The sequence below is a fragment of the Protopterus annectens genome, chromosome 2.part0 (assembly GCF_019279795.1).
Source record: "Protopterus annectens isolate FY-2018-M chromosome 2.part0, PAN1.0, whole genome shotgun sequence".
NCBI lineage: Eukaryota > Metazoa > Chordata > Ceratodontiformes > Protopteridae > Protopterus > Protopterus annectens.
The window spans coordinates 1,720,399,916-1,720,412,184 of NC_056728.1; the positions used below are offsets into that span (position 1 = coordinate 1,720,399,916).

The following is a 12,269-nucleotide window of genomic DNA, read 5'->3' on the forward strand; positions in this document are numbered from 1 at the left end:
AATCAAAGGTATGTGTGATGTGTTTAGACAGAAATCAGTAATAGCCAGCAGAGAAGTCTAAATAAGAGGATGGGGGGACATTTCCACACAACAGGCTTCTCAGGAATCTCCCTTTGGGTGGGTTGGTGCAAAGCATTAAAGGCTACTTCACTATCTGGACATTTTTCTCTGTCCTAGTTTGCCAGTCCTGAGGAAACCCCATCCCCACACCTCTCATTTCAGCTGAACCACAATCACACCCACTGACCAATGGAGAAGGGTATCTCCTTGGATGTGATGAAGCCTGCAAGTGATGAATGTGATCTGTCTAAGAGTCCAGCCTGGAGAGGGAGCAGCAACCGGAGGTTACAGTGAGTCTAGGAAAAGCCACTCACATCTATCTGAAAGATTCTATTTAATGAAAGGAAAAATCATTATATACTGGCAGTACTAATGCACTGAAGGTTAGGCTAAACAACATGCCCCCTCCCCTGCTAAAAAGCTTGATAGTATGTGTGTGTCTGTGTGTGTGTGATCATGGACATGTGTATGGGGGAGCATTTCATTACTGTTATTTCTTTCAGATTTCACATTATTATAAACATCTCATAATGTTGTAAATTAATTAGAATCTAGGACTACCAGTATACAAATATAAATCAGACACACACACACACATGCATATATTTATATATATATATATATATATATATATATATATATATATATATATATATATATTTATATTTGTGTAGCACACCTCTCAACTGTCCAGATTTTCACAGAATGTCCAGATTTTTGCCTATTTTTGGTCTTTTCCTCATAAAGGTTTTGCTTTTTTGCGAATCACCGAGTACTGAAGTCACTTAATAATGGCATACCATTGAGCTACATACTTCAGTTATATGTTTGATTATCCGAACTACCCCAGGTCCCAATTAGTTTGGGTAATAGACTCTCTACTGCACACTTAGCTGCCATAACAGAAGCAGTTTTAATGTATACACCTAAATACTTCACCTTATTGTGTCCCCATAAATATGAGCATTACTGAACTATTTTGTGTGTAGGCACATTATTAATGACTATAGCCTTTGTTTTATCTTCGTTAACTTGATATGTCAAAAAGACTTGAAACTATCTCAAAATGTTCCACAACACAGACATGCCCTTTTCTGGATTTCTCAGGTACAAAATAATATCATCTGCAAATAAAGCCAACTTTTCTTGATCACTATACCAATTATACCCTTGAATTTCTGAGTCTCTTATTTTCTTTGTAAGTGGCTCTAAATATAAAGCAAATAACAAAGGGGAAAGAGGACACCCCTGCCTGGCTCCTCTGTTTAAATCCAACTTATCAGAGAGGAACCCTCCCACTTTAATTCTTCCTCCGATCCTTTATATATCTTTTGAATTACCCTTATTATTGTATCAAAGAATGCAAATGCTTTTATTGCTCTACTCAAAATTCCAGCTTACTTTGTCAAATGCTTTCTCTGCATCAAGGCCCACCAACAACAGCAGTATTTTCTTACACTCTGCTTCCTCTGGATCATCATGTTCTATTAATGTTGCCAACAGTTTGCACCCCCCAAAAAATCATATTGATCCATATCTATTAATTTTGGCAACACTTCTGCCATTCTTTTAGCTAGTACAGACATAAACACTGTATAATCATGGTTAAAAATTAAAGTGGGTCTATATGAAGCTGGGTTTGATGGGTCTTTACCATTTTTATATAATAAAGTAACCACAGCTTTCTTCCAAGATGTTGATGCCCGTTTCTGGAGACTTTCCAACATATTGATTATACATCGCTGTTTATCTTCTCTCCTCTCCTTCTATCTTAATTGTTAGCTGTTGAGTCTCATCTACCTCCAATCTTGGCACAATTAACTCTTTCATAAATATTTCCATTTGTGCTCTTTCTTTATTTATACATTTCTCTGCTTTATACAAAGTTATTCCACAAAATATCTCTAACACCTCTGCAAAATATCTGGTTATTTTTCTTGTTATAGGCTTCAAAAGTTTGGAAACAGTCCTTTCTAGGTTTTGTTGCCTAAGTCATTGTGCTTTGGAGTTATCAAAAATAAATGTTTAAGAGCAGTCTTTCTAAACTCATGTATATTAACCATATACTTCCTTATTTTATTTTTAGCACACTGTAGTTGTGCCTCTTCATGTTTGTAAGTTTCCCCTTATTCTGTAATACTTTAACTTTCATCAGCCCCTCTAAATAATTTCTATTACTTCTCAACCATATTTCTTTCTCTTCTATTTCTACCCCATTTTTAAAATCCATTTTTATTTTATCTCACTCACTAGCTGTTACTTCTGAAGAAAAGTCTAACTTCCCGGACAATGCTGGAATAATTTCCATAAACCCATTCCTTAAATTCTTCTGTTTTTAACAAGTATGTGTAAAAGTACCAGTGTCTCATTTTTACATCATTATCCACAATTTTGTCTTAGTTTCAATTAAATGCACATATTCCTGTGACATAAAATTTCTATCACGCCTAACAAAGGATTATACATTGGGGAAGAATATGTAAGTTCTGTCAGAATTCGTAATACTGAATTCTTATCTTCCATATCAAATATTTTCAAAATTTCTTCAGAAATCTAACATCATTTGTAATACTGTCCCTTCTAGGTCCCCCTTATACATCCTTGGTATTACAAATCAAGTTTTAGTCCCTCCGATAGTAACAGTCTCTGCTGAAAACTGATTATTTCTCCCAAAATTTTCTTAAGCTCTGTAATATCAGTTTTTGGCAGAATATAAATACATGCTAGTGTAATTTTCCTCCCCCCTGGCCAATAGCCCCTTACTACCACAAATCTACCATTATTGTCTATTTTCCCCACTCCTATCACTACTGGAGCCCCTCTAGCAATCAGTGATATTGTTCTCCTTTTCCTTTGTCCATAATAATCTGCTGAATATCCAGTCTGAAATCCTTTTTTTTGTCAAATTCACATGCTCATTTCATTAGAAATATGTCTCCTACAGCATTTCTATTTGCACTCTGCATTTCTTAATATAAATAATACTTTTTTTTCTATAACTGTAAGGCCATTTACATTCCAAGATAATATGGATAGCATAGCCTTTATGATGAAAAGCCGTTCCTACCAATTATTTGTCAGTTTTTTAATGTGTATTTCCAGCTTTCATGTTACATGCACACACTAATGTTTAGCAGGCTTATATTTTATACAGTGGCTTCTCCTAATCTCCATTTGTATCACTGTCACATTCTCAGAACATTTTGATTTAATGAGAACCTTCAAAAAAACTAAATGCACTTTCAAAACACACTCCTATTAACGTAGAACAAACACAAAAAACAATGTGAATCTTCAAAAAATTAAAATTCTGTCTCCAGAACATTTGCCCTAAATTGGCTGCTGCAACCACAAGTATTACTTAAACTAAATTAAGGTTACCCATCCTAAAGCTCATGCTACAGTCTGTGTCCCCTCTTTGCTCTCTGATGTGAAAAACAGCTTGTATGCTTTCAGAAAACATTAACTTTTAGCCCTAAGAAAAAAGTGCACTGGCTAACTTTAATTAAAGGAAAATTGTACACTGTTCTAGTAAATGCATTAAAGTATTAAGGCTATCTCTTATTCACTTCCTATAATTTCAAACTTTATTTTTCACTGAACTGCTTACCATTGTACCTTTACATTTTGCATTACCCACAAGAAAGAATACTCAGAACTCTCACAATTAATTGCTTTCATTTGTAGACAACATGCTCCATGTGAAAGTAACAAACATTTGCAAATTTCCCTCAGAAGTAAATGTACTGCTGTCTTCAGCTGCAGACTTCTTGAATGCCACTGAACAGTTCCAAATGAAAAAAAGTGGCTAAAATCGTTGCAGATATAAGAAACTTGGCATTTTTTTCACGTCCTTCATTATTTGCCTTATATTTAAAGGCTACTTGCTTACAAAAAACACTTGTTTATAGTTTAAGCAAGGGGTGTTAATCTAGACACGCACCATCATAAAAATAAGATAAATATCTTAATTCTACATATAGCATAATCAGTTAAATTTTACACCCCACCCCCAAACCAGCAGGTCAAGATCAGAGCATATTAGCATTAAACTTTCTTTTGTCCAGCCTTTCTTCCCTTGTTATACTGCAAAGTATGGCTGCATAATTTCTACTTGCCTGTAACAGCAGATGTTCATAGAACATATTGCCTTACTGGTATTCGAGTAAAGATGCCCTGCTACCCTCCCCTCTGTCAGACTGTAAAAGCTCAGAACTCCTCCCACTGTCTGTCTGTGAGTGAGAAGGACTACTCACTTGGCATATAAATTGTTTTTCACATCAGGAAGGGGAGTACAGATAAGAAAACAAAAGAACCCTTTCAGTTTTCTAGGGTTGAACAGGAAAAAAAGATGAGACCACAAGTTTTAGGAATACCTACTCTTCCATATCAAATGTCTCTCACACACACACACACACACACACACAATACAAAACCTGTTGCAGAACAAGAACACAGCTGCAACTTCAGCAACCAATTATATACACCCAACAAAAGGGTAATGATGGGTGGACACTGCCAATAAGGCAGGATGTTCTACAACCATCTAATGTTACAGGTAAGTGAAACTTATTCAACTGTACTTTGTCCAACAAACAAACTGCCTTTACTGGCATAAGGGTAGATTTCCAAAGCTTATCCAACATGGGAGAAGGAAGGATAAGGTTCCAGGAGCCCCTTGAGAATTGTTCTCATGAAGCCTACTCTGGATCTAGAAAAAGCATCTAGTTTGTAGTGCTTCATGAAGGTATAGACAGAGGACCAAGTTGTCCCCTCTAAAATACTTCGAGTCCACTCCTTTCCAATATGCCACAGAACAGGAAAAGGCCATAGTAGAATGTGTTGTTTCTTTGCCTGGATTTGCCTTGACATGGTGGGTCTAAAAAACAATACCAGGGGACAACGAGTTTGCAGTGGTTTGCTTGGAGACAAGTTGACTCTTCACTTCCCCTGTTTAGGAAATAAAAAGCCTTTTAGCCTTCCTAAAGGGCTTTGCTCTGTCAAAGCAGTACCTGAACTGCCAATCCACATCCAAAGTATGAAGTATCCTCTCTCCTTTAATTTTAGGTTCTGTAAAGTACCCAGGGAGACTAACAGACTGATTAAGAGTGAACTGTAAAACCAGTTTTGGCATGAAAGAAGGATTAATGCATAACAACCCTACCTCTGTGGAAAATTAGGCAAGATTGTCCCATCACGAGAGCCTGTAGCTCAGAAACTCACCTTTCAGATGTCAGAGCAATAAGCAAAACAGTTTTCCATGTTAAGAATTCGAAATCAGCCTAAGCTGCTGGTTTAAAAGGTAGTAAGATCCATTTTTCAAGAACATAACTGAGTTCCCACAAAGGAGGGATTTGTTTGCAAGGGAGGTCTCATGTGCAATACTCCGTTCATGAACTGTTTTACCAAAACAGAAGAAGAAAGAAAGGTATCTATTGGCAGACAAGTAGAAATGGCAGCTAAATACATCTTAACTGATGCATATCATAAGTCATCCCAAGAAGCTCACACAAATATTTCAAGACCAGGGAGATATTAACCTCAATGGACCCTCTAGGCACCACCTAGAAAATCTCATCTGTTTGTAAACATAAAGATTTTTAGTAGCAGGTTTTCTGGCCTTCTTTATCACCTGCTGCACATCCTCATGAAAAAAGTGCCTAAACTGAGTCAAGATAGAATCATCCATGCTATCAGCTGAAGTTTTTCCAAACTGGAGTTCATTACTCACCCAAGACTGTGTGAGCAGGTCAGCAGTGTGAGGAAGTTTGTAGTAACTGCCCTTGGCCAGTACCATTAACAGGGTGAATCAAGACTGCATGGACCAATGGGGAAGGAGGTCACTATAATGATCTTTGGGAATTCTCTTTGAACTTTCAGAAGTACCTTGTGAATCAGTGGAAAGGGTGGAAATGCATACAGGAACATTCCCATCCAAGGAAACAATAATGCATTTGTCCTTCAAGCATGGTTGCAAGCATGTCTGTAACAGAATGTCTCCAGCTCTCTGTTTTGAAAGTAGACAAACAGATCAATTTGAGGGAGTCTCCACATCTGGACTAGATCCTGGAACTCATGCCCAGGATCTGCTTAATCTGTTTCCCAAAATGTTCTGCTCTGACAAGCTGTATAATACTGAAGAGCCAGAAAATTGCAAGAAGTCCTTTCCCAAGCTGTCATTGCCAAATGGCAGATAGGGTAAGTCCTCATGCCCCCTTGTTCGCTGAAGTACCACATTACTGTGAAGAGGACCTGAAGTTCAGAGGTGGAGAAGGACTTCCAAGGAATGAATCACTGCCATCACCTTGATATTGATATGTTTCTGTGAGCCCTTGGATACCCAAGTGGCTTGCATTTGCATCCCCATAGACACAGCTCCCCAGGTGAAGTCAGAGGAATCTATCTGGACAGATTGTATAGGCAAAAGAGAAGAGAAGAGAAAGGAAGCCCTAGACTGATACCCAAATGTTCTCTCCACCACTGTAATTCTTGTGTGATGAAGGGCACCAGCAACTGGGATTCCAGGGAATAAAGATGCTGTGTACAACAATTTCAGACATACCACTGAGTATTTCTCATGTGAAGACAGGCCAGTATTATCATGAAAATCATGGATGCCATCAGTCCAAGTATTTTTAGGAATTCTCTTGCCCAGGCAACATTCCTCTTGGAATTCCACAAACACTGTCTGGTATGACAGGACTTTGTCTTCAGGCAGAAAGGTCATTCTCTTGTTGAAATCGATTAAGAACCCCAGAAAGACAAGTCTTTGTGAGGGTGTCAAATATGACTTTTGGAGGTTCAACTTAAACCATAGATGGGAGAGTAAGGTTGAGATCTTCTGTAGGGATCACAACCACCTAGATGCAGACCCTGCTGAGATCATCAAACATTCCAAATACAGAAAGCTCTGAATACCCAGAAAGCTGTGAATACTCAGAGTCTGACAGTGGGCCACTATGGGAGCAAGGTATGTAGTAAACACTTGCAGTGCAGTGGATAGCCCAAAAAGCAATACGGAAAACTGACGCAACAAATCTCAGATATCACCTGAAGTGATGAGCAATGAGGATATGATGATAGGCATCCTTCAAGTCCATGGTCCCCATGAAGCAGTTGTCTGGCAACAGAGAAAGCACTGTCTGCAGGGTGAGCATCTTGAACTTCGGAACCTTGACAAAGTATTCAGAAAAAAGGTCCAAAATTAGTCTCCACAACTGCTATTTTTTTAGGAACCAGGAAAATTCTGGAGTAGAAACCTTTCATTCTTTCCAAAGGAGGGACTGGTCCTTTGACCCTCTGAGTTCAGCATTTGCTGACGAAGTGGTGGGAATAACAATGTCTAGTCTGGCAGATGAAAGGGTACTCTCCTAAATGGAGGCGGATGTTTTTTCCACTGCTATCTGTAACCTCCGCCAACAATGTTTAGCACCCACTTCTCAGAAACCACTGATGACAAGGCTACCCTGTTGAGAGCTAACTTGACAGATGAGGCACCTGACGGGGGACTTGACAAACAAGGGTGCCGCTCCTTGTCATAGTCATAAGATGGAAGGGGGCATCCTATTTAGGAAAGGAAACCTTCTTGTTCAGTTTGGAGTTGTTGTCCTGACATTTCCTTTTATTGCCTTGGTTTTTGTTTGGCTGGGTCTTCTGTTTATTAGAACGCCAAAAGTTATCTTGCTTAAAGGAGCAGAATTTAGGAATATGAAACATTTTCTATACCCCTTGCATCAATTTACCTTTGTAATCCCAGTGTTCAAGGATCTGATTAGCTGCTGTACCAAACACACAGTCAGACTCAAGAGGAACATTCAAAATCTAATTTTTTAACTCACAAGAAAAATTCTAGGAGTGCAAGCAGGCATAGTCCTAATCACCAATGACAATGCTGCACTTATAGAAACAGTATCAGCCCTCCCAAGGTACTTTTTAAAGCATCCTTTGACACCTGAGAAATATTGGAAACACTACTTTTAACATAAACCTTTTGCTGTGCAGGCAGTAATGCAACTTTATCAAAACTGTACATACATCTCAACACAAACGTCTACATAAAACACTGATAGTTAAACACTTTATAAGCTGCTGTCTGGACTGCACCAGCTTCTTTCCCCGAGATTCTAACCACTTGCCTAGTTTAGTTTGAAGGACTGGGTTAGAAGACATGGTCTTCTTATTAGTAGAAGTTGCTGGGAACATAGAAGTAGGGTCTTCAGACAAAGGGGCTTGGAGGCCAGGCAAGGCAGAGCATACCTTAAACTTCTCAAACACTTTCTTAGGCAAAGCCTCAATAATCAGTGGAGAAATACAGGCCTTCTTCAAGACATCTTCTAATGCTGGGCTCAGTTGTGGAAAGATCTCAATGTCCAGGGCCTCATCCTCCAAGAGAGTGGGGGCACCTGACGATTGCTCCCAAATAAATACATCTTTAAATCTAGTGAACATTTGTGAAAAAGCAAAACATCTGTTTGGGTACCTGCACCTGTTCATCATCAGAAGAAACCAGCTAATCTGAGTCAGACAGGTCAGAATCCTCAGACACAGGATCCCCTTCAAAAAGAGGATCCTTAGCAGATTGAGTGGAGGTGGAATTGTCAGCATTACTCATAATTATGTACCCGCTAATTAACTGTCTGAACACTGTATCTAGGCAAAGCCACCATCTCTGGTGGAAAACCAGTCAGTAACGACTGTCCCACCAACTGATGGGTTTTCTGTTTCTTTTTAGCATACACTACAGTAGTGTGAGAATCCCAGGGTGGGGAGAGTATCAATACTGACAGCCAGTTCTGCACCGCTGACTTCCTCTGCACCTAAAGGTTCTGGTTCTCCCATGCCTGAAGTAAGCAATGGTACAGCTCTACAGGATGTGGTTGACTCACATGTTACATACAGTTGCGATATTATGACCACACTAGAGGACCTGAAGAGAGCAAAAGGTGAGTAGTCTGACACCCTGCCTGAAGCCAAGGCTATTGTGCACTCATAAGCTGTAGGCTGAGGCATATTTTTTTGATGTGCTCTTAATTAACCAGATCAATAGAAAGTCTGGTTACATGCTCAGCTTAGTACCAAATGGACAAATACCACAAAGATCTCTTTATATAGTTCACTGACATTTATTTCTATAAGGAAACTATACTAAATACTGCACTGTGGAGAAAAAGGCAACATTTTCAATAACTCAACACAAAGCACAATAAACACATCAAACAGATCCTCAATATACGGACTATTTTTTTCTAACATGAATAGAAATAGCCCAAAATAGCCTTAGACCAGGAATTAAGTATAATCAGTAGCATAGCTAGAGCGGGGAAAGAGGGGCATCTGCCCTGTGTGTAAAGTGTTAGGGGGCGAATGGCCATGCATCATCCTGAAAACCCTTTTTAGCATAAAGTCAATATTGCATTTGCTGTCAAACCCGAGTGCTATAGTGCTTTGTGCGTAGTCTAAACTGTAGAAACCATTTGCTATATTGTAGCAAGCAGTTTGCAACAGTCGTAAAGTATAAAAAAATCTTATTTTTTACTAAACCTGCGCTCCATAAAGCTCCATGAAGTGGAACTTTAGCAACTGTTTGCTACAGTTTAAAAGAAATGATGCATTTATTTATTTTTTGCTAAAGTGTGAAGAAGGCAGGTCAAGGCAGGGCACAAAAATAGGACCTGAAAGCCAGACAGGAAGGGTGGAGGCATATCATGTATCTGGCCACCTGGCTGGTGTACAAGTAGAAAGAATGGACTTTTTTTGTGCTCTTCACTTGGACTCGGTACTGTCGTACTGTCTGTAGGAAGCATCCTGGAAGTTTTGCATTACTCTTTTTTTTTTGGCTTTTCACTTGAAGAGCTATGGGAGTAGGGCACTAGTTCATTGGACTGGCACAGAGTGCTGGCTGAGTCAGCTACACTCTGAGTAAAGTAAAATTCATGTCAGAAATGCAAAAATTGCACAAACAAAATTGTGCCCAAAATGGAATTAAAATGAGAAATTAATTTAAAAAGTTGTAAATCTGCTCAAATACATCAAATAACAATTAATCCAAACCTTTGACAAGGAATTAAATATAAATGTAAGAAAAACTCCTGACAGAAGTGCCTCACAAATAAAATGGCACCCAAATTGCGATTTAGACAAAAAAAAAAAACAGTTTAAAATGCTGTAAACATGCTCAATGACATCAAATAATCATAACTCCAACGAAAAAAAACTGCAAAAACAGCATGGTTTATTGTCAAAATTTCAAAATAATCTTTTAATCAATGGAAATAGCAGCCATAAATTACTTGCATTTCTGGCAGCACAAAGCAATGAGAGGAACTACACTAAAGTGGCCTTAGTGCAGAAACTCAGTTAAACAATCAGAAATAGCAATAAACACTTCAAAATGGTTAAATACCCAACAGAAACTCAGTAAGAGCTTAACGTAAACAGTCCAAGTCTCATACTGTAACAGAAACCACACAAAATATATACAAATTTTACACAAATAATAAGCAAATCACCAGAATATACAATTCCAGCAATGATAGAAAAAGGTAGAAGAAGGAAATAAAAGCCAAAAAGGAATTTCTAGTCTGAGCTCTGTAGGTGATATCAGTAAGAGACGGAAGCAGTATCTCAAGAGATCATTTGCTGACTGTGGCACAAGAAAACTGAAAGGGTCCTGTCTGTGAGTATGAAGAGCTGCCCTGGTCCTGCCAGGTGATTGGTTCTTCTCTCTCACAGACAGGCAGTGGAAGGAGTTCTTATCTTTCACAGACTTCAGAAGGAGAGTAGCATGGCACTTCCACCCATATGCTAGTAAGGCAGTGTGTTTGTTGAACATAGCCTTAATTTCTTACAATTGAAAAAGTACTTGCTTACTTAATATCTTTAACACATACAACAGTCAATGAAGGGACTCCCCCTACATTTAAAATATGTCTGACTACACACTACACAAAACTACTTTACTACACCATGCAATTTATATCATGAAATGTTTATACTAATACTATTAGAAACAAAAATTGTTTTACTAACAGTTACTTCCCCCTTTTAGTGTCCTTCAAACATTAAGGACAGAGTAGGGTATATGCTTTACAGTCCACCCATATGTTTAACAAAAATCCATAGTCTCTCCCAGTCACTTTTTCTTGCAAAACCATACTTCACAAAGACAATTGATATTTCATAGTTTCCCATTTATTTACTAATTTCAGTGTTTCTGGTCTTCTTCCTGTTCATTTCAGTTTCCCAACAGCAGACTCTGATTCAAGTCCAGTGTACTTCTGATTCTTCTAGTCAACTCTTGTGCTTTTTTTCTGTCTCAGAATCATTTTCCTTTATAATACTGACAAGCTTTCACTGGCAAAGTCTCTCTATGAGCTTTATTGTCAGAAGAATGCACAGCAGAGTCCCCATCTGTGTGCTGGCTCACTTTTTGTTAGATAAACTTTTTTATTTCCCCATCATTTCCTCCTTAGCATGTTCTACATCAAAAATGTCTTTGATCCTCCAGGAAAAATATTCTCAAGGCAGCTGGATACACCTGCATCTCAACACTCCTTGATTGCTGGGATGAATTTGCTTCTGTTCTGTTCTGCTATGCGAACAATGAATAATCATTTTCCACAAACATTACGCTATGTACAATGTTAATACTTTTCCCTTCTTCCACAGTTTTGTCAGGATCAACTCTTTCTGCTGGTGTGATTGCTACTTTACTAATAGAGGTCTTGGCTGTTTTGTCATGGCCAGGTTTGGAGCATACACTCAATCTGCCCTTTCCATTAACAAATCCTGCTGTGGAATACCAGTCCAGATGCTTACTTGTGCTTTCATAAAATTAATAGTTTTTCATTTCATTTGAATAGGTAGTTATAGTTTCTTCTATTTTTCCAGCCCTTTGTTATTTGTGTTGATTTACTCCTGCAATGTTTCAATTATTTTAATCAGCTGTGAGTGTATTTGATTTTTTCCCCTCTAAATTACTGTAAGCCATCTCTTGTACCAAAATTTAAGCTTGAAAAGCTTTTTTGCTGAACAGCAGGAGGATTCTTCCCAGCCAGTGTTTTGTCTTCAGTATTTATAGTAGATTTTATTCCAGGTTCTCTAAATTTCTTCTTTGCTGGCATCCAGGCAATGTGCTTACTAGCAAGTAACTGAATTTTAGTCAGGCTGACAATATTCCTGGCTCTTATATCTCAGTTTCTTTTTTTGTA

General features: G+C 38.3%; 1 protein-coding gene across 1 annotated transcript in view; it reads right to left on the reverse strand.

Moving 5' to 3' along the window:
- Positions 1-12,269, reverse strand: part of ZBTB40 (zinc finger and BTB domain containing 40) — a 919,023-nt gene that overhangs the window by 677,732 nt on the left and 229,022 nt on the right. The window contains exon 5 of the mRNA XM_044060434.1: positions 8,317-8,462. Coding sequence (XP_043916369.1) covers positions 8,317-8,462 — 146 coding nt within the window. The remainder of the gene's footprint in view (positions 1-8,316; positions 8,463-12,269) is intronic.